Below are 27,894 nucleotides of genomic sequence, written 5' to 3'. Positions count from 1 at the left end.
TTGTTTTGATGCATGGCTAGGTTGTATGGAGACCAGTAATTTGGGGGATAGGATTACAGTTTATTCTTGGACTAATAACTTTGAGGACAAAAGTAGTATTCGATGCATTCAACTGGCTTGGTGGTCAAGTGCAGGTAAGCCATTTTTTCTACCTATATGCATCAGCAAGAAGAGCTGTGTGGGTGGCTGCGGGAGGGGAAAGAGAGCCCATGTGAGTGGCTCCATGAGGAGCTATCCCAAAGTAGGTTTATCTGCCATGTCCTGGAGGCTGAAGCATATTCTCCAACATGCTGCAGAGGAAAATCAGGATGGGCATCTTTTGGGGCTATGCAAGTCACATGACTCACATAAGAACACCCCCACCCCCAAACACACGTCTTTTGGGGCTGTGACTTTTGGGTGATAGAGTGACTGCTGGTGGTCACATTAAAGGGGGACAGAGAAAGAGAGAGACCTAGATCTAAGAGATCCATTCCATGGTGGACAAGAAGGTGGGTGGTGGTGGTGGGGAAGAGATAATCTTGTTAGGATATTGATGTTCCGTTCCACCTTAAAAGGAATAGGCAAGACTGTTGTGTGTCACATGCCTGTTTACAGTCCAGCACAGCCTGCTGGGAACTTCCGTTGTGGAGAGCTTTTGATTTTGTGCTTCCTGCTCTTGGACACAAAAGAGAGCAGACATGTATTCTTTGTCCTGAACTATGCTGAATAAAATGCTTGTAAGAGAGTATGCCCCGTTCCCTGGACGCATCCCAACAACACTCACCAGCTCAGTGGGGCAACCCCGACGTCAGCGAAGGTTGACTGAGGGAACCCAGAAGTAAGCTTAGAACAAGCAGTGGCACTGGGGTGGGAGCTCACCACCAGATGTCACACTGCTGCTCAAGGAGCCAGGTGACATGTGCGAGCCCAGAAAAGGTGTGTCTTTCAGGGGCATACTCTCATGGGAGCCAAAACAGAATACCCTGGGATCCATCCAAAGCCAGGATGTCTTCTGTAATTCCAAGATGTCCCGCTTAAAGTGGGACAATGGAGGGGTTTTCTGAAGGGAAGCAGCAAAGTAGATCACTCATAGAGCGATTACTTGGGATACGGCCTGATCCATGTGTGTGACTCCCGGCCAAGATGAAACTGTCCACTTTTCCACCAGGACTCCTGCGTCTTCTTTTCATGGAGGATAATATTGTCAGTTTCTTGCCATGATGGCTATTGCCCTGCCTCCACAGTCAGAGGCAGCAATGCTTCCGAATACCAGTTGCTGGAAACCACAGGAGGGCAAAGCGCACTTGCGCTTGAGTCTTGCTTCAGTGGCATCTGGGTGGCCACTGTCAGAACAGGATGTTGGGCTCAATGAGTCATTGCCAAAGCAGGTTCCATTTTAGAAAAGGCCTTCCGTGTGGGAAATGGAGGGATGCCTCTGCTAAGATAGGATTGTCAGGATTAACCAGTTAAAACTGAAGCATTAGTGCAAAGGTCTACACTGTCGGGATCTGCGTTACGACCGAGCTGATAAAGCTCATGTTCCTCCAGCCAAGCCTTTGGAATCGCCTCCCGACATGATTAATGACCTGAGCCTTTGATGAGGCCTCAGACACATTCCCATCCAGCAGAGAATCAAAGCAGCACGCGGAAGTGATGAGCTTTATGGCTACGTGGCTAAAGAGTTTATTTCTAAGCTACGCAGACAAAAAACACATCCTCTCTCTATGAAAGCAGAGAGCAACTGAACAACAAAGGAGCAAAGGAACAGGAAACCACTAACGTCACATCCGTCTCCCGTGAGACTTCCAACAGCCTGGAAGGTCTCTGGAATGTAAACAGAGTCCTGCGACTCCAAGCAGCTGCACAGTGGCAAAACAGAAACTAACATACACTAGGAGTGAGGAACCTTTGGCCCTCCAATTACAGTTGTACCTCAGGTTAAGAACTTAATTCGTTCCGGAGGTCCGTTCTTAACCTGAAACTGTTCTTAACCTGAGGTACCACTTTAGCTAATGGGGCCTCCTGCTGCCGCCGCGTGATTTCTGTTCTCATCCTGAAGCAAAGTTCTTTTTATAAAGATTACCCGCTGTGGGATCCCACAGCTAATTCTCCCCTGGTCTCCTCGCTGGCCCAAATATAACTAATTTAGCCAGCTAGCCCTGGTGATCATCTAATGTTTATCGGATGGATTTTCCCCCTAAATTGATTTTTTACTTTATTGTTATTCATGTTTTATACCGTATTTTATGCTGTTTTTTTGTAGCATCAATTAAGTGTTTTAAATTTGTTGTTAGCCGCCCTGAGCCCGAGTATAAATAAAATTTTTTTTTTATTATTATTATTATTATTATTATTATTATTATTATTATTCCAAGGTACTATTTCTGGGTTAGCAGAGTCTGTAACCTGAAGTGTCTGTAACCTGAAGCATCTGTAACCTGAGGTACCACTGTATGTTGGACTACAGCTCCCATCATCTGCAACCACTGACCTTGCTGCCCAGCCTGCATGACCAATGACTGGGGATGATGGGTGCTTGAGTCCAACAGTGTCTTGAGGCCCACAGATTCACTGGTCTGGATTCACACCTGTAACTATTTGGATAAATTAAACATACAGAAATATTTTCTCTTGTGCCAGGAAAAAAGTCAGGTGAAGAAGTAAGTGCAGGAAGTGCAGCATAGATTATTTTTAGGAAACAAGGAAATGTACTGGACATGCACCTGTGTAAATAGATACAGTACCTGAAGGAGTTGTTTATGGTGAATGATGTTCATTTATTTCAAACTACTAGACCTATAACAATGCGGCTCTACAACTCTTGAACATTTTCCATTTGCTGTTCAGAACAAGTACATTTTGTTACATTTCTAAAGCAGTAAGCTAACCACACTGACATTTAACTGGCGGCTTCACAATGCTTCCATTAGTTTAAAACCATCAGTCCTCTACCTTTTATACTAGCAGCTGCTTTTGTGGGAAGGGAGTGAAAAGCATTGCAAACACACCTGAACGTACAGCAACTCTCTGGAAGACCCAGGTCCAAACACTGAGACTGCACAATGACCATACATTTAAAGCACTGTTGTTTGGATCAGGAAAAGCTCAGGCCAACTTAACACAAAATCGGAATGACAATGGCCACTTCTCTTTGTATTCTGATGTGATGGAAATGCCGTATAAGAGACTTGAGCATCATTTCCAACTGGCTGTTCATGTGCAGGGGTGCAGGGCAGGAGCAGGATTAGGATTCTGCCTGCAGGTTTAGAAAGCCCCATTGAGCTCAATAGGATTTACTCCCAAGTAAGGTCCCATCCATACGCTGTTTGTACTGTGATTTAAAGTCATGAGCCCAAGAGGCGGTTTTTTGTTAGTTTTGTCCTGCTACTTTCCCCCAGGAAAACTCACTGTTTACTGCTAAATCGAAACAAATTCCAATCTGGCTTTCTGTGGATCAATATTTGTTCTGATTAAGCAGTAAATAGTGGGTTTTCCAGGGAAATGGGTGGGAGAAGAAAACAACCCACCTCTCAGACTTGTGAGTGGAAATCACGAGACAAACGCAAGTCTGGATAGGCGCACAATAAGTCTATGATTGCATCCTTAGCCAGTCATCAGTTCACCCACATGTATAATCTCTGGCAACATCTCTGGCTCCACCAGGTATGTTACGGAAAAGGAACAATGCGGCAGCGAGCTGCAGCTGGCTGGAAAGCAAAACATGATGGGAATGTTGGGACTGTACCGTGGGAACAGAGGGACAGTCTATTCACAGTGCTGAGCACCGGATTTAGCTCAGAGTGTAATTTGACCTGTACAGGAAGTACAGGAGGTGGAGTTTGTCTCTCTGCTGTTGGAGTTTGAAGAGAGCAGACGCGTTTCTCTGTAATGCTGCAAAGACAGAAATAAAGGCATGTAAATACATTTCTGTCTATCTCTTTCCCCTCCCTGGGGGGAGCAGGGGGCAGGGAAGAGTAGTGTGTCCTTCTCACGCTGAGGAGGATCGCCGATCGCGACCTAGCCTGTATCCTGCCAGGAAACGCAGACAGGGAGGTCAACAAGGAGATCAAGCCGGGTGCCTGGAGAGTGGCCAGTTTCTCCTGATAAGGCTTGAATTTCCAACAGTCCCACTGTATTATTCTCAACAGATCCACCTACTGAGGCAGACCAGATGGGACTAGGAATGGACGGGGGCAATTCAATTCAGTTCACATCTCAGAGCAAAATTACCAATTCATATTTTCACATTTTCCAAAACAATATATGAATTGAAACACACCTTCAAAATTCTTCAAAATACATACTTATCCATTTTTTGCAATGCATTTCTCCCCCCAAGTGATGTGTACACTAATGCATTAAAAGGTAAAGGTACCCCTGCCCGTACGGGCCAGTCTTGACAGACTCTAGGGTTGTGCGCTCATCTCACTCAAGAGGCTGGGAGCCAGCGCTGTCCGCAGACACTTCCGGGTCACGTGGCCAGTGTGACGAAGCTGCTCTGGCGAGCCAGCACCAGCGCAGCACACGGAAACGCCGTTTACCTTCCCGCTAGTAAGCGGTCCGTATTTATCTACTTGTACCCCGAGGTGCTTTCAAACTGCTAGGTTGGCAGGCGCTGGGACCGAACAACAGGAGCGCACCCAGCCGCGGGGATTCGAACCGCTGACCTTTCGATCGGCAAGCCCTAGGCACTGAGGCTTTTACCCACAGCGCCACCCGTGTCCCGACAGCGCCACCCGCGTCCCGATGCATACACTAATGCATATACTACGGCAAAGTGTGAAAGTAACATGCAAAGCTGCACGATATCAGGGGGATGCGGCAGCTGAACTGGTGACCGGGCATGGCCACTGGGATCATATAACACTCATAAACAATCTTCACTGGCTCCCAGTACGTTTCTGAACACAATTCAAATTGTTGGTGCTGACCTTTAAAGCCCTAAATGGCCTCGGTCCAGTATACCTGAAGGAGCATCTCCACCCCCATTGTTCAGCCTGGACACTGAGGTCCAGCTCTGAGGGCCTTCTGGCAGTTCCCTCACTGCAAGCTGTGAGGTTAGAGGGAACCAGGCAGAGGGCCTTCTCAGTAGTTTTGTGAAACACCTTCCCATCACATGTCAAGGAGATAAAGAACTACACAATTTTAGAAGACATCTGAAGGCAGCCCTGTATTGGGAAGTTTTTAATGTTTGACATTTTATTATGTTTTTATATGTTCTGCAAGCTGCCCAGATGGGTGGGGTATAATAATAATAATAATAATAATAATAATAATAATAATAATACCAGTTTGCAAAAATGTATATAGTAGGGGAAATTACATATAACAGATACTCAGACCATTGATTGCATCTAAAAGACAGAACAAGATGAATAAGGCCATTCTACCAGAAGCCGACATCTGCCCTACTCCCGTGGAAGAACCCAGTAGATGGGAGAAACCGCAGCCAGCTACCCGGGAAATCACACAAGAAAAATCCAAGCTCTCAAACCAAGCGACTGTAGCATCAAATAACAGCCTCGCCCTTGATACAATAGACTGGACAGTCCCAGAAGAAGTAGATCTGCTGAGTAACTTTACCAAGCTACCAGACAAAGAACAAATAAACATACTCAGTAAATTGACGAAACTACAGGCCAGATTGACCGAAATTCACCAACAAGGGCAACAAAATGCAGTAGAAACAATACACAATCAAACTTTACACTTACCAGCCCTCTCCCCTAAATGCATAGTCAAAAAGAAAGCCACCAATGGAACTTTCAAATGTATAGATGCAGACCTTCAAATCCAGCCTCCTTTAGAATATGAAATGGCAAGGAAAAACTCCAGCAATGAGACCACAAATTCCTGGCTGAGATATCAAATACTAGCTCTAAACGAAATAGGTACCCCTTATTTAAGTACTACAAAGGACTCTAACATTGCCGAACAAAAGATGACCTCCAACAGACCTGATTCACTGAGCCCAACATCAAATGAGGCCAAAGAAATGGAACTAGAGACTGAAAACAGTCCTACTGTCCACAACAGTCTACCAACCACAGAAATTTCTCAGGAACAAGGAATAGTTAAGGAAGAAAACCAAGAAAGGGAGGAAATCTTAATTTCCCGCACTTTAAAAAAGAATCTAAAAGACCCACCATTATGTTCCCCGCCGAAAGCAGCGACAAATGGCTGTATCTGCACAAGACAAAATCCCTCGCTGGACTCAATAACAGAACTAGAATGACTAAATGCTGTCAACCAGCCATCAACTCAAAAACGGATCCTACGCTTGCTGTCCTGGAATATTGCAGGGTGGGGAAACAAAGACGGAGACTCAGACCTAATGAACTTCCTTAAAGATTTTGAATTAATACTTCTACAAGAAACATGGTCAACTAGAGATATTAAAATCAATGGATTCACCTCCTATACGAAACCCGCAGTGAAAACAAACACGAAGGGCCGGCCGAAAGCAGGGTTCTGTTGCATGATCAAAGACAACTTAGGGTTTGAAATCAAGCAGCTAGAAAAATGCTTACCACTTGCACAAGCTCTACTTTTAACCCAAAAAGACGATACTTTGCTACTTGTAAATGTCTATATCCCCCCAACCAAAAACAACAGCAGCAGTGAAAATTGGTCACAACTAACCTTTTATATAGAAAATTTGATCGATAAATACCCAAATGCCTCACTGATAATAGCAGGTGATTTTAATGCCAGAGTGGGAACCAACAATGAACAACTATGTAGCAAACTAAATTGGAATACTGATAATGATATCGCACATGCCCTGAAAATAGGACGATTCTCCAGAGATAGGGTTGTAAACAACGAAGGCTTACGCCTACTTGAATTATGTAACAACTTTAATTTGCAGATTGTGAACGGTTCAACAAAAGGCGATAGAAGCGGGGAGTTTACATACTTCTCCCCCCGAGGATGCAGTGTCATCGACTATATTCTTGTCCCTTATAATATTATAAATTCAATCATGGACCTCAAAATTGGAACGCGTACTGAAAGCGACCATCAGCCATTATTGTTGTCTATTAACTTAAAGGACGAAACCAAAATAACCAAGTACAATATCATAGAACCTTCTCAATACAAACAAATGACCCAATTAAAATGGTCCCAGGAAATGAGTGCAGCAGTGGGGCAAAAACTTACAGCCAACCTGAGAAAACAAGTATTATCCAACTTAAAGACCACTAATCCCTACAGTGATATTCCGAAAATTTATAATGAAATCTTCCAAATGTTCGTAGAGCTTAGTACTCCACCTAAAGTTTGGGTACTTAAACATAGCGCTAGCCCTTGGTTTGATGATGAATGTTTCCAGCTAAAAAGAAAGCTGCGCCAAACATTTAAAAATAATCGCGCTAAACTAGAGCCCTCTTATCTTGATGAAAAAAGACAATACCATTACATTCTGGCCGAAAAGAAACAGAAATATGCAACCCAAAAATGGCTACAATTACTCGACTCAATTCAGAGTAAAAACAACAAAGCGTTCTGGAACCTGGTGTACGGAGGATTGAAAGCCGAAAACCAACTAACTCTACCACCAATTGCAGAATCCAAATGGTCCCAATACTTCACATCTGTATTTAACAATCTACACAGTGAACTCAAAGGAAATGAGACCACTAAAAATAAAATCAATAAACTCCAGGAGTGGCCAAGGGTAGAAGAAGAGGAAATTAGAGAGATAGTTAAAAATTTCAAATCGGGGAAATCTCCTGGGCCAGACGGTCTACCAATAGAATTATTCAAGACCTATATAGATTGGTGGGCAGAACCCTTAGCTCAATTGTTTACTCTCATAGATAAATATGGGATCATACCTGAGATATGGTTAAGATCAATAATTATCCCAATCTTTAAAAATGGCGACCCAAAAGAACCAAGGAATTACAGACCGATAAGCCTATTATCAGTAATAGGGAAAATCTACGCCAAGCACCTTTTATCTAAACTTCTTACCTGGATGAAAAATCTAAATTTACCAGGGAAAGAACAAATAGGTTTCTCCAAAGGTTGCTCTACATTAGACCACTGCCTTATACTTATGCATTTGGTTGAAAAATATAGATCCCAAAGGCAATCTAAGATATATGCTGCTTTTGTAGACTTTCGTGGTGCATTCGACTCAATTGACCGCCCAAAGCTGTGGAGGAAACTCGCAGAATTAAAAATTGATCAGCGCTTATTGATTCTAATACAAAATCTATACTCTTCCAATACCTGTCAAGTCAAACTTAACACCAAAGGTCACCTTTCATCAGACATCCCAAACTCGAAAGGGGTAAAACAAGGGTGTATTCTCGCTCCCTTTCTATTTAATTTATTTTTATCAGACTTGCCAGATCACCTCCAAAAAATAGAATCACATGCCCCTAAACTTAATCAGAAACCAGTTCCCCTCTTATTATACGCAGACGATGCTGTCCTACTATCATTAATGAGCTTGGGTCTGAAACGTCTTATATCTTCTCTGATCCTTTACTGCGAATGTAACAAACTCTCTATAAATTATGAGAAGACAAAAATTTTGGTCTTCTCGAATGGTTGGAAATTAGAGAAATGGAAAATAAGAGGGCAAGAAATCCAACAAGTGAAAATCTATAGGTATCTGGGAATCTTATTCCAGAGCAATTTAGGGTGGGCAAATCATCGCACAAATGCCATAAAACAGGCAAAGTGTACCTCATCAGCAGTTGCCCGTTTTTATTATCAGAAAGGTAATCAATTTATTCCTGCGGCCAATCAGATATTTCAAACAAAAGTGCAATCCCAGATATTCTATGGAATCCCGCTATGGGTCCAAGCATATAACAGTGATTTAAAAAAGATTCACTCCAGCTTTCTGAGACGTATTCTTGGACTCCCAGCTGTGATCAAATATGAAACAATGTGTGCAGAAATAGGCATACACACAATGGAATATTGGGCATGGTCCACCTCAATAAAGTACTGGTTACGCTGCCATTTTCGCTGCCCTCCATCAAGTCTGCTCGCTGATTTGCTCAAAGACTCCTATAAATCAAGATGGTATCAGTACCTCGAAAAAAAGATTGAATCTTTAGGCATCGAGCTGGAGCCCCTGTACAATTCTAATGAGCAATACATTTTCCATAATATCCTAACTAGACTAAAGGATATCGAGAGACAAAATATTATGGCAGCTGTAAACAAAATTTGCTCCCCCATATTCTATGATTTAAATATCCTAGATAGCAGAGCCAATTACGTCACTAAATTAATAATCCCAGCCCAACGTAGGGCTTTTATGCTGGCCCGTTTGAATGTTTTTCCCTCAGCATTTGTCAGGGGAAGATATCAAAACATTCCTAGAAACAAGAGATTCTGCAGATGTTCTATGAATGTCCCGGACACTGTAGAGCATATTCTCTTTCATTGCCCATTGTACAGTATCCCACGTCAACGCGTGCTGTCCCCTCTTTTGGGTGGTCTGGAACCCCAGCAAGGTGAATGTGTGGGATTCTGCCTATCCGACGTCGACCAAAGGGTAACGGCGGGGGTAGCTGAGTTTTTGGTAGCAGTCCTCCAAGGAGCAGGTTAACAACGAAAACCACTGATTTTATATGTATATATATATATATGTATGTAGCCAACTGCTGCCTTTTATATATATTTCAAAGCTTTTATATGTTATTTCCTCTTTTATGGTTTTATTTGCACAATGCCTAATAAAGGTTTGATAAGTAAGTAAGTATTACATATAACATGCATAGTGGAAGAATTTTGCACTAAAATGCTGACAAATTTTCACACTTACTGTAGCACATCATCTGTAGCACATTGTTGTCTAGGAAAGATTTCTTGTCAGTGTTTTGCTTTGTTTTTAACAGTTTTTCTTCTTTTTCTTTTAAGACTTTCTTGGAATACACAGATGCTGGCTCTAAGTTTGTCTTTGGTGATAAATACACTGACCACTTCTTTGCTTTCAAGGTAATTAGTTATTCCTTACGTTTCTGGTGTAGTGTCAACCGCACAAAGGCATGTAAATTTGGAAAATGTACAAGTAGTATGTGCAACAAAACGCTGCAGTGTGTTTCTCATTTTAGTGCTGTATTGATGTTCAGGGCTTAGCCAGTCATTCCCTTCAAGCAAGTTCTCTGCTGGGGAATGGAATGGTGGCAATTCTATTCTGCTGAAATTGTGTGATACATTGATTGGAGTGTTGGGTCTGGCAGAAAGATGTCCAGCTTCCCACAAGATATATTTCTGTACTTAATCTAATTAATGACACACATGAATGCATGGATGAGATTCCCACTCTCTCTTCCTACTAACTGGTGAAACCACAGCAATGGGAACGAGATTTGGCACTGGTGCTTTAGTTGAGATCCCTGCATTGCAGGGAGTCGGGCTAAAAAACACGCAGGGTCTGTCCCAACTATACAATTATATGATTATCCTTGCTGAGAGGAGCAAACTTTGTTAATGATCTGCAACAGCACAGCCTCCAGCATAAATCTAGACTTTTTGCTTATATAACCCTTATATAACCCTATCACACATTCTTTTGATTTCCTTAATTAATGGTACAATTTTCTTAATGATAAGTTTCGAAAGAGGAATCTGAAACTATTGGGTGATTCTCAAGAGGCTGCTTTAAAAAGAAAAAGAAAAAAAGGTAATCTTCACCCTAAGTGTGCCCTCTAAATTCACAAAAGGAATCAATAAAATCTCTCTCCAAGCTCCCCTCTCCTGTCTTAGACTCAGGAATGAGCCCAGCAATACTTGACCTCTTTGGAAGGGGATGTTGCCCAGCAACCAATCTTTTTTCCATTTCTTTGGTACTGGAGCAGATGAGAGCAGGCAACAAGGTCTTATTCTCTCTTATTCTCTCTTTCTCCATTGGATTGAGGAGACAGGTCAGGCCAAAGAATTGGCCTTCTGGAAGAAACTTATGTCCACCTCATCCGCATTTTTTACAGCCCTTCTGGAACTTTTCTCAAGAATTCTTCATTCTGAGAATGAAGTGTTCCCAGTCCCCCACTCATCCCCCAGCCCCGTTCATTATTTCTGTTTGTGATTACATCCTCTTTTCATCGGCTGGCAAATGTATTGAAATCTGTTGCTTTTGAGAGGTGCCCCTTTAAATGGAATTCATTCCCCCAGTTTACCACCTGGGATTTCGTTTAGGATTCTTTCCAAAGGGGTGGATTCCTGTTTGTCTGTTTTTTTTTCAAATGCATGTTCCATATGTGATTTAAGGGGGATGGAGTTTACTCACTGTTTTGATGGCCACAAACATATTTCTCCACCTTATTTTCAACCAAGTTGCTTTTGACTCTGTCCCAGTAATATGCATGGAATGTATCAGGCAGATTTTTATTTTCAAAGCACTCGGTGTTCCTGCGCACCCTTGCGCAGCCCAGGAATACGTTGCTTTGGTGCACTAATCAAAGGCATTCTTGAGGAGAGCAGCTGGTCCCGAATGACAAAGGAACTAAGCATTGTTTATGTGGCTTATTAAAAGGCAAAAATATTAGATGGAGAGGTTCTGCTCAAGCGTCCTTGATGTGATTATTGTCAGCGAGACAAAATGAGCCAAGACCTGATAATCCCAGCTTGCATATACATCTAGCAAATTTGTGCCAGGGAGCATCTTCAATCATTAAACCATCATATTGGATGCATCTGCCATCCTATCCCCTTTCGATGCTCCATTAGGTATTCATTCTCTTACCCCTTTACTAGTAAGCAGATATATTTGCAGCCTAACGTGGCTTTCACTTTGGGCACCAGCTGTGGGCCTCCCTTCCTTAAATAACACAACAAAACAAAAAAGCACGATCCTTTTGCCACAATCACCCATGCTTGGGCAACTTCCAGTTAGGCTGCTGCATTGCGCTGCATATGGGTCTGCCCCTGGAGAGAATGCTGAAATTTCAAATGGTACAAAATATGGTACCGGATGATTGGCTGGTTCCTATAGAACTGACTGTATCTTGCCTGTAGTAAAGAGTTTCATTGGCTGCTTGCGCAATTCAAGGTGCTGATTTTGACTTTGAAGTCCCATATGGTCTAGGCCCAGGTTATCTCAAGGACCACATCTTCAGCTGCTTGAACTTGCCTGTGTTTTAAAATAATACGCAGAAGCCTTGTTTCAAGTGCTTCCCTTTCAGAAATGAGGCAAGTGACTACTGGGGACAGGGCTTCCTCTGTTGTGGCACCCAGACTGTGGAATGCCCTCGTCAGGCACATCTTTCTACCTATTTTTCCCTGCCCAGGCTTCTGAGTTTTTTCAGCCAGTGAATATTTTCTGGTCTGCATTTATGTTTGTTCTTGATGGACTTTTGTGGTTTTCAGCTTGTCTGAAGGCTGTAGCATAGGTATATCCTTTGATTTCAGAAGTGCCTACCTATTGTTTCTCTCTGGAAGTTTAGAAAAAAGGTTTGATTTTTCTCTCCTAATTAGGTGCTGCCTATTGTCATTTTCTTCAGCATGGTGATGTCTATGCTTTACCACCTTGGATTCATGCAGTGGCTTATTAAAAAGGTAACAAAGCCCCCAGGTACTTTCTCTCATACTTTTGGTGAATTGTAGAATTCCACTCTGTCTCTCACACCAAGAGGGCCCCACTCTGTGCCAACAGAGTCTGATTCTGTGGCTTTTGAACAACTTAATACTTTTCACCTCCACTATCCAACAAATCCAGGCCCTCACCTGAGTGATATGAATCGTTGCCCATAGAAAGGATCTCCCATTCCTTGTCCACAGTAGCAGCACAACATATCCACGTAGGGCTTGGAGATGCTCCTACCCAAAATCCTTTGTCAGTCAGTGCAGACCAGGGTTTCCAAACTTGGGTCTCCAGCTGTTTTGGACTACAGTTCCCATCATCCCTGACCACTGGTCCTCCTCGCTAAGGATGGTGGGAGTTGTAGTCCAAAAACCCAAGTTTTGGAAACCCTGGTGTAGACAACACTGAGTGAGATTGACCAATGTTGTGATTCAGTATAAAGAAGCTTCCTGTATTCCTAACACTTCCATTTATTTTTTAATTTACTCCATGTTTTTCCCACTCACCAGTGAGCTCCCCATTCAGATTTCTTTGTCTTCTCTTCTCTGAAATCCCACCAACCCAAATTGTACAGCTTTCAACCTGTAAACACCTGCCTGGTTGGGCCCACCCATCAAATATGGGAACAGGATAGCACAAACTTTCTTTTCAAGCACTAACTTCTTGCATAGCTTGAAGAAAAAAGCATCAGGCATAACTGCGATAGGTAAAGGTAAAGGTACCCCTGCCCGTACGGGCCAGTCTTGACAGACTCTAGGGTTGTGCGCTCATCTCACTCTAGAGGCCGGGAGCCAGCGCTGTCCGCAGACACTTCCGGGTCACGTGGCCAGCGTGACAAGCTGCATCTGGCGAGCCAGCGCAGCACACGGAACGCCGTTTACCTTCCCGCTGGTAAGCGGTCCCTATTTATCTACTTGCACCCGGGGGTGCTTTCGAACTGCTAGGTTGGCAGGCGCTGGGACCGAGCGACGGGAGCGCACCCCGCCGCGGGGATTCGAACCGCCGACCATGCGATCGGCAAGTCCTAGGCACTGAGGTTTTACCCACAGCGCCACCCGCATCCCTATAACTGTGATAGGTTAGCTTTAAGTTTGTAAAGTTGGGGTAGAATTCCTAGCCTGTTGTTTCTGGGGAGATTAGCAGATGTAGGTACCCTAGAGAATCTCTTACTATATTCATAAATTGTAAGACACATTATCCAAGCTGTATCATCTGAATTCAGTAATGTGCCTTATGTGGCCCTGTGACATTATGCAGATTTATTATTCATACCTATGGTCTCTGGGAGAAGATTCATGGGGCCATCAGATATTCTTCTCCAAGAGCAGAGAGAAAGCTCTAGCCTTGGAAAGAGAGATCCAATGTCAGATGGCCCCCCTCTCCACTGCCACAAACTTCCATAGATTTTGCCCTCCCCATGTCCTGCTGAAAGGAGTCCAGGGAGGTGCTGGATAAGGTAGCTAAACCACTTTCATTTCCCTACCACACCTTGGGATTTCACCCTTATTTCTAGATTTGCTGCAACAGCACACTACAACTTGACAATTTCCAAAGTACTGCTTAGATTACTTTGGCTGAATTTCCCTGGCAACTGTCTGCATCTCTGCCCCATGCATTGTGATTTCTTGCACTGCAGTAAAATTATGTTTACATGGGGTGCCAAAAGGACCTCTCCTTGTTTGACACTGGAAAATAGTTACTTTGGGAAAGATGTGCAACCATCCTCTAGTCTAGACATGGCGTTGACACTTCTAGAATTTCACAAATGTGGATTAGCTTGAGAACACCAGGAAATTACATTTCCATGTTGCATCTTACACCAGTGTGGTGTAGTGGTTAAGTGGTAGACTCGTAATCTGGTGAACCGGGTTCGCGTCTCTGCTCCTCCACATGCAGCTGCTGGGTGACCTTGGGCTAGTCACACTTCTCTGAAGTCTCTCAGCCCCACTCACCTCACAGAGTGTTTGTTGTGGGGGAGGAAGGGAAAGGAGAATGTTAGCTGCTTTGAAACTCCTTAGGGTAGTGATAAAGCGGGATATCAAATCCAAAACTCTCTCTCTCTCTTCTTTTCTTAGGTTGGATGGGTAATGCAAATAACCCTCGGGACAAGTCCGGTAGAATCTCTGGTTGCAGCTGGCAACATATTTGTGGGACAGGTAAGCTGTGAAACAGGAAAAACAAACTAATAGCTTTAGGGCAGGGAGTGGGGCAAAGTATGTCCACCATAGTCATGAATAGCAGTATCCTTTGTTCTTAGTGATCTCCATTAAGAACTGCTTGAATTAAACAGTCTGCAATTGGCAAGGACATTGGAGAACAGGCAAAACCTTGGAACCCTGGGGGCAGATTTTAGCCACCACTTCACTAGCGCTTCCCAATACATATTTTTTAACCTTCCATGCAGCAGGTAATCGGTCTTATATGGCGCTGATTTACATCAGTTTGGAAAACTTGGATGCAGGAAAGTCTGCTTTCCATAAAGAGTGATTGAAGAGCATCACAGGCACATGTGCACATGAAACAAAAGAGACAGAAACAAATGGCCAGATTCTGGATCTAGATGTATAGATGATGTGACAAGTTAATCCCATAGGTTTCTTATGTTATATTGTGTAAATATATTCACATCTTCAACTGGCCAAATAGATTGACTGTGATCATTCCGTTAGAGCACAAATGAAAGCAAAATGCTCATTTGCCCACTTTTAAGCTCTAATTGAATTGTCACTGACTGTTTTTGCATTCCATTGCCCCTTAACACCAGCCTTTACACTTTCACCCTCCTACACTCCTGCAGATCCCCCTAAGTGCATTTGATGAAGGGGTCTCTAGACCACAAAAGCTTATGCCGTAATGACATTTGTCAGTCTTGAAGGTCTTTTGCCATTGCCTTTAAGACTCTTGCTGTTTTTGCTGAAATAGACTGATATGGCTACCACTTTGGAAATTACGCCTATCCCAGTATTTCTAGCTTACAGAAAGGAAAAGGAGATGGTTTTAAATGTACTCAAGTGTAATTTCATACTATGGATAAAATATAGCAATATGAGGCAACACCTAATATGTGCTGGCTTGCTTTTTTGCTCCTTTCCCACCAGACAGAATCTCCTCTTTTGGTGAAGCCTTATTTGCCCTATATCACCAGGTCTGAACTCCATGCTGTCATGACGGCAGGATTCGCCACTATTGCTGGAAGTGTCTTAGGAGCATATATTTCATTTGGTGTAAGTATAGAAACATGCTAGCTCTTAATTACTGTTTTCCATCCCCACCAGACTAGTAACAAAGAGCATGAAAGGGAATTAGTTCTCCCTAACCACGCAGATTCCTAGAAGACAAATCTTTCATTAACAGCACTTTCCTGGGAGAAGGTTCCATCAAACTCCGTAGGTCTTGCTTCAGAGTAGACAGTTTTCCTGCTGCAAACCAATGTGACTATCCTGATTACGGTATATTTAAACCAGTTAATGTTTTCAGCTAGACATGCATATATCTTGATTCAGGCAAAACACTGAATCTTTTTAAAAAGATATCATTCATACCTTTTGACCTATTTATTTCGTCAGCAGGGGTGCCATCTAGGGAGGGCAAGAAGCTGAGCCCAATTTTCAAAGAGAGGGTTGCCCCCCCCTCAATATTTCACAGCCTGCTGAGCTGTCAGGCCTTCCCACAGCTGGTGGAAGGCTGCACTGGCCTCTGTGGTGTCAGGAGATGCCACAGGGACCAGCATGCCTGGCACGAGGTCACACTGGCCTGCACGGCTTTGGGAGGTGTGCATGACATCACACAATGCACATGTGACATCACATGTGTGTTCTGGGCCCCCTCAATCTTGGGGGGCAGCCTGGTGCCTGTGTTCAGCAGGGTTACCACAGGAATGTTATTCAGCATCTTGTGCCCAATTAAATGTAAAGTATTGCACTTGGGCAAAAAAAATGAGAGGCACAAATACAAGATGGGTGACACCTGGCTTGAGAGCAGTACATGTGAAAAGGATCTAGGAGTCTTGGTTGACCACAAACTTGACATGAGCCAACAGTGTGACGCGGCAGCTAAAAAAGCCAATGCAATTCTGGGCTGCATCAATAGGAGTATAGCATCTAGATCAAGGGAAGTAATAGTGCCACTGTATTCTGCTCTGGTCAGACCTCACCTGGAGTACTGTGTCCAGTTCTGGGCACCACAGTTCAAGAAGGACACTGACAAACTGGAACGTGTCCAGAGGAGGGCAACCAAAATGGTCAAAGGCCTGGAAACGATGCCTTATGAGGAACGGCTAAGGGAGCTGGGCATGTTCAGCCTGGAGAAGAGGAGGTTAAGGGGTGATATGATAGCCATGTTCAAATATATAAAAGGATGTCACATAGAGGAGGGAGAAAGGTTGTTTTCTGCTGCTCCAGAGAAGCGGACATGGAGCAATGGATCCAAACCACAAGAAAGAAGATTCCACCTAAACATTAGGAAGAACTTCCTGACAGCAAGAGCTGTTCGACAGTGGAATTTGCTGCCAAGGAGTGTGGTGGAGTCTCCTACTTTGGAGGTCTTTAAGCAGAGGCTTGACAACCATATGTCAGGAGTGCTCTGATGGTGTTTCCTGCTTGGCAGGGGGTTGGACTCGATGGCCCTTGTGGTCTCTTCCAACTCTATGATTCTATGATTCTATGATTCTATGAAATGTTGTCCTCCTTCACCTTTGACATTTCAGATTCCAGCCTCCCACTTATTAACAGCTTCCGTGATGTCAGCGCCAGCAGCTTTGGCTATTGCCAAGCTCTTTTGGCCAGAGACCGAACACCCCCAGATAACTGCACAGCAGGGTGCAAAAGTGGAGAAAGGGTAAGAAGATTTATACTTGCATGATGCAAAGGCTTAGGCAGAATTGGGAAGAGTAGGGTAGCTCTCTCTCTCTCTCTCATCACAAAAATAGAGGACATCAATTTGCATAAAATATGTATGCACTGATTTATAGGGTGAGGCAAATTTCAAATGCATTATAACTAGGAATATAACTCATCCTAGTGGAGAAGACTGTGATCAAGTGGCCTTTGTGGCAGCTTGGACTGCTGTCGTGGTGCTAATTGTGGATGGGTGACTAACAACCTTTTTTACGGTTCTTGTGGTTCTTTATCTTTAAGCTGGACTTGAACGGGACTCTCAGATAGAGGGCTGTCCTCTGCCACTCTAGGGAAAAACAATATATAGAGTTGTTATGCAGACATTCAAAAATACAGTTGCAGTAAATTGCATAACAAGCCATTTCCTGCCCTTTCACAACACCTTAAATCAAATGCCTGGTCCTAAGATAAGCGTCTCACTTTGCCTAACGATAGGGGCGGCTGTAGCTCAGGACATTCAGTCACAGGTTGCATCTTGTGCTGCTTGGCCCTGAGAAAGTGTGCCAAAGGACTCTGTAAATGCTAAATATTGTTAACAAGATTAAGTACAGTGGTACCTCAGGTTACAGACTATTCAGGTTACATGCCCTTCAGGTTTCTTAACCCAGAATAGTACCCCGGGTTAAGAACTTTGCTTCAGGATGAGAACAGAATTTGTGTGGCAGCAGCGGGAGGCCCTATTAGCTAAAGTGATACCTCAGGTTAAGAACAGTTTCAGGTTAAGAACGGACCTCCAGAACAAATTAAGTTCTTAACCTGCGGTACCACTGTACTGGTTCTGATCATTTTTCTGGTTGCTGGTTTTTTTAAAGGGCGAATTCTGTTGTCATGGGGGCTGGGAGGTGACAGGGGTTCCTACACCTGCTCTTTTAAACATCACATTAACCTGCACCTTTTGTTCTTGTTTTCTCGGTGAAGAGACTCAAAAAACCTATTGGAAGCAGCCAGCCAAGGGGCTTCTGCCTCCATCCCTCTGGTGGCAAACATTGCTGCAAATCTGATTGCCTTCCTTGCCTTGCTTTCTTTCTGTAATGCAGTCCTGTCCTGGCTGGGAAATATGTTCAACTATTCACAGTTGAGCTTTGAGGTATTAAGTGCTATAAGCTTTGTTGTTGTTGTTGTTGTTGTTGTTGTTGTTGTCACTATTCAGTACAGCCATGGTAAATGAAAAAGACAGTACATTATAAAAGGTTATTTGCTTGTTCATAATATAAGAAACAAGGACAATATACTTAAGTTTTACTCATGTCCTATAAGATTTTAGCTAAGGCATGATCTCTCTCTCTTTCACACACACCCCTGACATAAAATAAAATAATTACCGTATTTTTCGCCCTATAGGACGCACTTTTGCCCCTCCAAAAATGAAGGGGAAATCTGGGTGCGTCCTATGGGGTGAATGCAGGCTTTCACTGAAGCTTGGAGAGCGAGAGGGGTTGGTGCGCACCGACCCCTCTCACTCTCCAGGCTTCAGGAAGCTATCAGCAAACCTGGGGACCCCGCGGGAGTTCCCGCAGGGCTCCCTAGGCTGCGGATAGCAGAGCGCCCCACGCGCCAGGCAGATATCCGCAGCCTGGGGAGCCCTGCGGGAGTTCCCGCAGGGCTCCATAGGCTGCGGATAGCAGCCTGCTGCACAGAGTGCGGGGCGCGCTGAAGCAGAGCGCCCCGCGCTTCGGGCAGACATCAACCAGCCCCACAAGCTCGGGGGACAGCGGGGAGGCGGAGTGCCGCCATACCGCTGTTCCCCGACCTGGTTTGGTTTCGGGGAAATAAAGGGAAAACTTTTTTCCTTTATTTCCCCCCCAAAAAACTAGGTGCGTCCTATGGGACGGAGCGTCCTATGGGACAAAAAATACGGTATATTTTCACATGAATCCCATTTAGCCGATGCAAAGGGAGTCTGACTGGCCACTTCTCAGGGATGTTGTAGGGCTGGACTTCCTACACGGCACTGAGTGAGGCTCAATGACCTTTGAGATCTCTTCCAACTATGGTTCAGTGCTGCTGCTCATTAAACCAACCCTTCTATAGTCTGCAGTTATATCAATGATTTTTTTTTTAAGCACCATTCATTCAGCAAAGTCCTTCATTCAGTTCATCAGTGGAGGGTGTTGCCCCCTTCCTCCGTCACTGGTGTCCTTGGACTTTATGAGACAGTGGAGATCCGTAATCACATTCCCCCTTTTCTGTCTTTAAATTTTATTAAAACACAACTGCAGATAGGGGTGGGTGGGTGGCGGTGATTAGGGAAGGGGAGTTTAATGGCCTGCCCAGTTACCTGCTCCTTTTTGTTTCCCATTGTTATGCGTGCTTTGCACTGGCGCCAATGGCTTCACATGACAAAAGGTAGGCTTGCCTAATATTGACTTGCTTTCTAAAACCGTACTGATGCATTTGTGAGCCTGACCAGCTTGGTTACCACAGCAAAGCAATCGAACATAGGAGGTGGTGGTTGTTTTTATGTAAACAAAAAGCCCTGAGAAATACCAATATGTGGTTAATGTATTTATTGGCTTTTAGATCAACCCCTCCCCCTCTCTCTCTTTAGGTCATTTGTGCTTATGTCTTTATGCCATTTTCATTTATGATGGGAGTCGACTGGGAAGACAGTTTTCTTGTTGGTCGACTTCTAGGCTATAAGACCTTCTTCAATGAATTTGTGGCTTATAAAGATCTTTCAGAACTGATCAAACTGAGGAAGGCAGGAGGGGAAAAGTACATTGGTGGAGAGAACCAATATCTGAGTGTGAGTATCCTTGCACAGTTCTTTGCTTTGATTTGACCCAACCTTCTCAGAGGTTCCAATCGTCACACCGAATAAAATTGATTTCTGATTTAAAAACCACTTTGGTTAAGCATGTGTTATTATAGCAACACAGAATATTTTTCTAATGCCCATTTAATTCTGTTACCTCACAGCACCCAATCTGAGCTAAGCAGCATAATCTCCCATTTAGCAACAGGGAGCAGGGCACAAATGTGGAGGCAGGGGGATAAGATGACTAGGCTAATTCTTATTGCTGCCCCAATCTCCAGGAACCGTTTCAGTAAGGGATGGTACAAAATACAATTCCCTAGGAATCTGAAGAGAGCGGCAGAATGTTTTTCTTTACAGCTAGTGCGTCTTCCTAGGAAGAACTTTGAGAGTTCTGAATCCAAGACTATCTGCCTAAAAATGCCACATTTTCTTTCAGAGTGAACCATTTCAGACTGACCCTGAACTGACAGTCCATTTTGATTGCCATTTTGGAGTATCAGAAATTGATTTCCAGTGGTCTAGGCTGCCATTCTGTTCATGGTGAAGTGGTCATTTCACTACTACACCCAGAGCAAGTTGAAAGCCTGTGCTGTCACTGCAACGAAGCACTTTGATTTATTTATTTATATATTTAACTTTTGTGCCACTTCATATTTCAGCAGAAATCGTTGTGGTTAGGCTTGAACCTGTGTCTCCTGGTGCTTCCTAAGTTTGATGCCAGGCATCATAAAGGGTTCTCTGCTTTGGTAATTCCAGAACTATTCAGCAAGAACATGACGGCATAGTGAAAAAGAGGTTGGAAGGTTCACTTTTAATTTTTCTCAGAGCCTTCTAATAAGTCTAGATACAGGTATATATCTCCAATAGAGTCTATTCTGCTACATGTCCACTCCCACAGCCTGCAACAATGAAGCTTCCCAGCTTTCAAACATTTCCAGGAAAAGGTTGGACAAAAGAGACCTTGAAATGTGTTTTTCTACGTAGGCAAGAAGCGACCAGAAATATCTACAAATGGCTGCTTTAAAACATGAGGGGGCAATCATAAGCATATAATCAATTGAAATGCTTGTATAATTTCATTATAAACAGGGAACAGCGGGTGGGAAGAGTGAAGATATGCTCATAGTTGTATCTCTTGCAGTTGGAAAACAATGTGTATATACAGTATATACCCAATAGAATCATCAGGGGCCTCTTACCCATAGAGGCTAGTGGTGCAGGGCGCCAGGCACCAAGTTTTGGAGGATGCCAGGGAAGAGGCAGAGGCTGGACGCGGCACCTCCCGGCATCAGCTCGCCACCCTCACCCGCCTCCGCCATGCTGCGCCGAAGCAGCACCATGCCTGGAGCCTCCACCTGCTGTGGCCACCATGGCATGAAGCGGCCAGTTGAGCCAGGAGCCGCCGCGTCCAGCCCCCGCCTCTTCTGTGCTGGAGGAGCTGCCGTCCAGCCGCTGCCTGCCTCCTCCAGCCCTGCAAAGCTGGGCGCATTGCCGGCAGCGCCGTCCTCCCTAAAAAAGGTCTGGGAAACTGGGAGGTGGCACCAGAGGGATCTTTGCACCACAGTGCCAGATATGCTTAAGACAGCCCTGAGAACCATTTAAAGAAAGGCAGCAGTTTCCACAGGCACACAGGAGAGAAGCTGCTTAAATCATATTTTGGTAGATTTTGCCATTTCAAAGGGTAAGATGATGTAACCTAGCAAGATGTTTTCCTTTCTTCAAATTTTAGATTCGATCAGAAACCATTGCCACTTATGCTCTCTGTGGATTTGCAAACTTTGGCTCTTTGGGACTCGTAATTGGAGGACTCAGTAAGAAAACGTTTACTTCTTGTTTGGGGCATAGTATTGAACAAAAATAATCCAAACCCAAGCACTCCTGCTGCTGCAATACATGCAGCTGTGGATGGCTTGGCAGGACTGCACTGCTGAGCTGACATCTGTCTGGCTGAATCACTGCAGAGAGCGGGAGGGGTGTGGTGGCAGCAAGGTTGTGCAGTGGCAGCAAGAGCACTGGATTGGTTCTGCTGATGTGTTTGAACCGCACAGGCCTCACCACCAGTGTGTCCTTCCCCTCTCCATCCCAATAACGTCTGATATTGTGCTGTACTGTGGAGGTCCTGCAAGCATCTCTCTAGGTCATTGTGATGTCAGAGACACTCTGCACCTCTCTTCTGAGGTGCGAAAATTTCAAGGTCATGAAAATCACCAACTCTGGCTATCTACAAAGAGCAGACAGAACTTACGGGCTCCGGATGATACATGAGAATGCATCAACCTGGTGCTAATGCCTAAGGAAGCCATTGTCATACCAAAAAGGCAAAGGTATCCTGCACTGGAAGCGGGTGGCGCTGTGGGTTAAACCACAGAGCCTAGGGCTTGCCGGTCAGAAGGTCGGCGGTTCGAATCCCCGCGACGGGGTGAGCTCCCGTTGCTCGGTCCCTGCTCCTGCCAACCTAGCAGTTCGAAAGCACGTCAAAGTGCAAGTAGATAAATAGGTACCACTCCGGCGGGAAGGTAAACGGCATTTCCGTGCGCTGCTCTGGTTTGCCAGAAGCAGCTTAGTCATGCTGGCCACATAACCCGGAAGCTGTACGCCGGCTCCCTCGGCCAATAAAGCGAGATGAGCACCACAACTCCAGAGTCGGCCACGACTGGACCTAATGGTCAGGGGTCCCTTTACCTTTAATGTGAAAATTGGCCCAGAGGCTACTGGACACTTTCTTGGCTGCTTGGTCAAGTCTAGCTGGTGCAGAGATAGTCAGAGGCAGGGCTGGATTTAGGTTTGATGAGGCCCTCAGCTACTGAAGGTAATGGGGCCCTTTATATGTCCAGCTGTCCCTTGTCAACAACAAATTGTGTCTGTTTTTTGTGTTGAGTATATGCCATACACAACACAAAACACTGTTGCTGTGTGCAGGTTTTATTTTATTTGCTTTTTATCTTATATTTTGGAAATGTACATCCAATTTTTTTCCCTTTCAATTTTTCTGGTGGCCCCAAGAGAGCGGGGCCCTAAACTATAGCTTGTTTAGCTTATACGTAAATCCAGGACTGGTTGGAGGGTTCAGGAAAACCTTGACTGGAACTGCTTCACATTCCAGAATGCAAGAACTGATAGTGGGTGTCGTTTTCCTCTTCCTCAGCATCCATGGCTCCTTCCCGGAAGAGAGACATTGCCGGCGGGGCCTTCAGAGCCATGATTGCTGGCACGGTGGCCTGCTTCATGACCGCTTGCATTGCAGGTACCATATTTTTTTCTACCACAGGATGGCAGTGTTTGGGTTTGTGTTCTTCAGCAGGCCCTGCTGGCTCCAGGACATTTCGGTGTGGTGCTAAACCTCATTGCAAGGATGTATTCTGTGTTCATTATTATTATTATTTTAAGGTTACTTTTTCTCCCTTTATCTCTTATCAGTAATTTTCAAGATCTATATTAGCGGGCATGCAAATTGATGGCAGTGCATCTATTTGAAAGGGGTAAAGGAAAAGGAAAATAATATTTCCAGCGCTGCACTTCCACCATACATTCTCAAATTGGAAAGAAGAGGAAAGTTTTGTACTAATGAACCTACAATCCAGCTCAGGCTCTTCTGTATTGCACACATGGGTGGCTGGAATTTCCACTAAAATCAGTGAAACTTCGACTTCTGGTTAAGATGGTGACAGGGCAGGCAGCTGCCTCTGAAGCTCCACAGGTCACACAATTTTAATTGGTTTTAACGTGTTTTAGATCAATTATCTTATCTTGAAAATCAGAGGACAGAAGAATGTGGCGCTGTGATTCCAATAGCAATTAACAGGCCTGGAGCTTATTTGTCTTGTCAGCTTTCTTTTTACTGAGTGGTGATGTGGCAGGCAGCTGAAACCAGTGCTCTGTAATTAATGAGATTTTTAACTTGGTTTTAATACAGCTTTTAATTGGATTTAACTTGTTTTATCAACTGCTTTTCATTTTGGAGACCTGAACGCTGCGAAAATGTGGTGTTTATCTGTCTAGGCTGCTTGTTCCTTGACAACTAAAACTGTGGACTTTATCTGTAGAAACTTCAAATTGATACACTCTGGACTGGATGTTTTAACCAGAGATTTGATTTATTTTTGCGCCCAATTAAAAGGCAGCAAATTGTCCTCACAGCCTCTGGCAAGCCTGCAGGCAGCCCACCTGCGGATCCAACTGTAAGCACCCTGCAAAGGTCTACAAGGCCAGATAAGCCCCTTTTCTATCAGGATGAACAAAGGACAAATGTTCTATCAACTGTCCTGGCAAATATGTAAGATCTGCCTGACCATTTGTAAATTCAATGGTAGCACCCCCTGTTGGAAGTCTGTCTCATTGGCTAAAAATCAGATAAAAAGCTTGTTTGGGGATCAAATTGGCTTTGTTGATTTAAAATCATTGTATGCATTAAACCACCCTTTCCAAAGACAAAAGGTTCTGTTAATATTTGGCATCCCAAATGCTTTTGGAAGCATCACATTAAGTACAAATAGACTTTAAATTTCTGAATCAAGCTCTGAAAAGGGGGAAAGTTTGTAATGCAACCAAGAAATATGGTTATCACGTAATAAAGGAGGTTTTCTGCTTTATTTTCAGGAATATTATCTGTTGCAGGAGATCCATGCACTGCTTTATTTGAAAACAACTTCAGTATGACCAGCAATAGCACAGAAATAGTTAGCTGCTGCTTAAACCTCTTTAGCAGGTAATTATAGAATGGCAGAATCTCACTTCAGAGAAACACATCTGAAGTTCAATTATTTCTCTTACAGAATACAGGAATACTATATGCAATACTGCAAAAAGATAATACAAAGATAATGAAAATGTAGCTCAAAGGTTAATGCTTCAGACTTCATGAACATTGTCGAGCTATCATTTTATAACTATTAATCTTAGAATTTGAGGTTGGTTTCTATGCACGTCACCTCTCACCAGCTACACACAAACAAAGGCCACATTCATAAATAGCACTTCCATAAGGTATCATTTAGTAAGCGATGTTGCAACCCAAGAATGCCCACTTCACATCTCCCTTCACAACAGGGCTCACATAGCATGACATCCAAATGCATTATTTAAGGCTCCCCCCCCCATGATAAACCATGAGCACAGCAAGAAACCATGGTTTAAGTTTTGGGGGCTGTCACAGGAACCAGCCAATCAGCACTGTGCACAGCCAACTTCTTCTGGAAACAGAAAGAACTTGTTGGCCCTAAGCTTGATTCTGTAAGGAAGTGTGTAAAAGGTAAAGGTAAAGGACCCCTGACAGTTAAGTCCAGTCACGAACGACTCTGGGGTTGTGATGGTCATTTCGCTTTACTGGCCGAGGGAGCCGACATTTGTCCACAGACAGTTTTTCTGGGTCATGTGGCCAGCATGACTAAGCCGCTTCTGGCAAAACCAGAGCAGCACACAGAAACGCCATTTACCTTCCTGCCACAGTGGTACCTATTTATCTACTTGCACTGGTGTGCTTTCGAACTGCTAGGTTGGCAGGAGCTGGGACCGAGCAATGGAAGCTCACTCCATCGCGGGGATTCGAACTGCCAACCTTCCAATTGGCAAGCCCTAGGCTCAGTGGTTTAGACCACAGCGCCACCCACGTCCCTAAGGAAGTGTGTACATCTGGCCAAAAGCAGAGAGTAGCAGATCCACATTGGGCTCACCACTCAATCTCTGTGCATTGGTACACAGCCTAAGCCAACCCAGAGACTGATTTATTTATTTTAATGAACCTGCTAGGTCTTTAGCTTCAGATGTTTTGTTAGCCACTCTCATTGCTCATCCCAGAGCAGAGCACATAACCATTTTAGAATACAACACCTAAAATAAAAGTAAAATAAAACACAAAACATACTCTCAGCAACAAGTACAACAGTAAATCACAACAGCCTCCTGCATTAAGTGCATCTAGTGATGAATAGGCACCCTGAAGTCCAACAGATATTTGAGATGTACCCTATAGCCTCAGAGTACTGATGGGAGAAATCAACAATAATAGCTCATGGATGCAGTGACTCTCTTAGAATTGTTTTAAAACTGACAGTCTTCAAACACAGGGAATATGGTGGTGTGGCTCAGGTTAGGGAACCCATAGAATTTATACACAAGCACTTAAATTACTATTACAACAGTATTAAAACTTATTTTCCCTTCTCCACCAGTGCGAACAGTTCCACAGAGACTTTTTTAAAAGCAAACAACACATTGAGATCCTTGAATGGATGCTGCAAACTTCTGAACCCGTCTACGTTTAACTGCTCCTGGACGACTCCAGAATTTTAAACTGGGCACTTTATGTAAAGAGACAAGCATAGGGATTTACTTCACTGATGGACTGGTAGGAAGACAAAAGGACAGCGGAGTTGTCTGGTGGTTGTTGCAGACAAGACAAATCTTGTTTCCCAGCTTAAGTAGACTGGCAGCTGTGTAAATGCTGCAGTTTCATTGGGGCTACTGGGTAAGTATCTGCTCCGTATCTCTGATGAGCTCCTAAGTCCTGATATAAGTGCCTGGTCATGATGAAGGACATGTTTAAACTTTTTAAATGCTATTTCAAATATTTATGTAAAACTGTTCCAAATGCCATGTTTGCTTACACCTCCCGACTCTCTTTAAGATCAGGTAGAGACATTTCAATCAAAGATCTTTCTCACACTGAACATAGAAAACTGCCTTATATATCAAGTCAGGCCGTTGGTCTATCTGCTCAATATTGTCTACACTGACAATATTGTCTACACTTACAGGGATTCTGTGGGAATGTTCAGGGATGCAGGAGCGGATATATTGTCTGATTATAGCCTTATCCAACTTGTGTTAACAAGTTCCACAATTTCAGCAGAGTAACATTCCCCTTATTTTAAACTTTGCAACGGCTGCGTTTGCTCAGGCTCGCTAAAGCCTCTATAATAACTGTTCTGGTATTTTCCCCTTATTCCCTCATAAAATATAAGAGACGACACGGTCTTTTACAAAAGTATAAAAAGAGTTTACTCACATTCTGTTCACAATCGGATCCCAGAAGGCAGACTTAGCTTAATGAAGTAACATACACTTGGAATCTATCTCATAAGAAGACAGTCCCTTTGCCCTCTCTTGGCTTGAAGCCAAGAGGGCATCTTTGGCTTAGTAGATGTTGTGTGTCTTTGATGCATGTGGTGAAAGAGAGAGAGATGGCTGCCCTGCCCTGTGCTTTTGTCATTACCTGCACAGGTGAGACCACACCCACCTCTAGTCACATGCAGAGGAAGTCTGTCCTAGCCCAGAAGGAAACAGGAAGTTTACCTGATGGCTGGACAAACATCCCTCCCCATGTGTAAACATGTTCACTCTAGGAATGTTGTACTTGACTGCTCTTGTGTTTCACATCCTACAGATTCAGATAGTGTACTTTCCCAGTCCTACCTGGTGATGCTGGGGACTGAAACTGGGACCTTCTGTATACAAAGCAGATGATTCCCCCCATGACCTTTCTCCTCGGTTACAGCCCCTTCTGTGGTCTTGCTCTATGAACTCAAAATTACCTAAGTGTGATCTTAAGTATATATCTCAATAGGACTTTCTCCAACTAAATCTGCTAATATTTGCCATCTGTCTTACACTTACAGTGGTGCCTCGCAAGACGAAAATAATCCGTTCCGCTAGTCTCTTCGTCTAGCGGTTTTTTCGTCTTGCGAAGCAACCCTATTAGCGGATTAGCG

At 43.9% G+C, this 27,894-nt stretch overlaps 1 protein-coding gene across 3 annotated transcripts in view; it reads left to right on the top strand.

The window, feature by feature from the left end:
- Positions 1–27,179, top strand: part of SLC28A3 (solute carrier family 28 member 3) — a 64,615-nt gene extending 37,436 nt beyond the window's left edge. For 2 of the 3 annotated variants that reach the window (XM_083464900.1, XM_083464899.1), the window contains exons 7-18: positions 21–134; positions 9,874–9,951; positions 12,430–12,510; positions 14,611–14,691; positions 15,634–15,759; positions 17,241–17,371; positions 18,349–18,517; positions 19,979–20,176; positions 21,918–21,999; positions 23,334–23,432; positions 24,785–24,893; positions 26,356–27,179. In XM_083464900.1, the coding sequence (XP_083321026.1) occupies positions 21–134; positions 9,874–9,951; positions 12,430–12,510; positions 14,611–14,691; positions 15,634–15,759; positions 17,241–17,371; positions 18,349–18,517; positions 19,979–20,176; positions 21,918–21,999; positions 23,334–23,432; positions 24,785–24,893; positions 26,356–26,476 (1,389 nt within the window). In that variant the 3' untranslated portion in view covers positions 26,477–27,179. The remainder of the gene's footprint in view (positions 1–20; positions 135–9,873; positions 9,952–12,429; positions 12,511–14,610; positions 14,692–15,633; positions 15,760–17,240; positions 17,372–18,348; positions 18,518–19,978; positions 20,177–21,917; positions 22,000–23,333; positions 23,433–24,784; positions 24,894–26,355) is intronic. The other variant, XM_083464901.1, reaches the window with a different exon arrangement.
- The last annotated feature ends 715 nt before the right edge of the window (positions 27,180–27,894 follow it).

This window comes from Podarcis liolepis, assembly GCF_965112155.1.
Source record: "Podarcis liolepis genome assembly, chromosome: 11".
NCBI lineage: Eukaryota > Metazoa > Chordata > Lepidosauria > Squamata > Lacertidae > Podarcis > Podarcis liolepis.
Note: the sequence above shows the minus strand (reverse complement) of the source record. Positions and strands in the feature narration are given on the sequence as shown.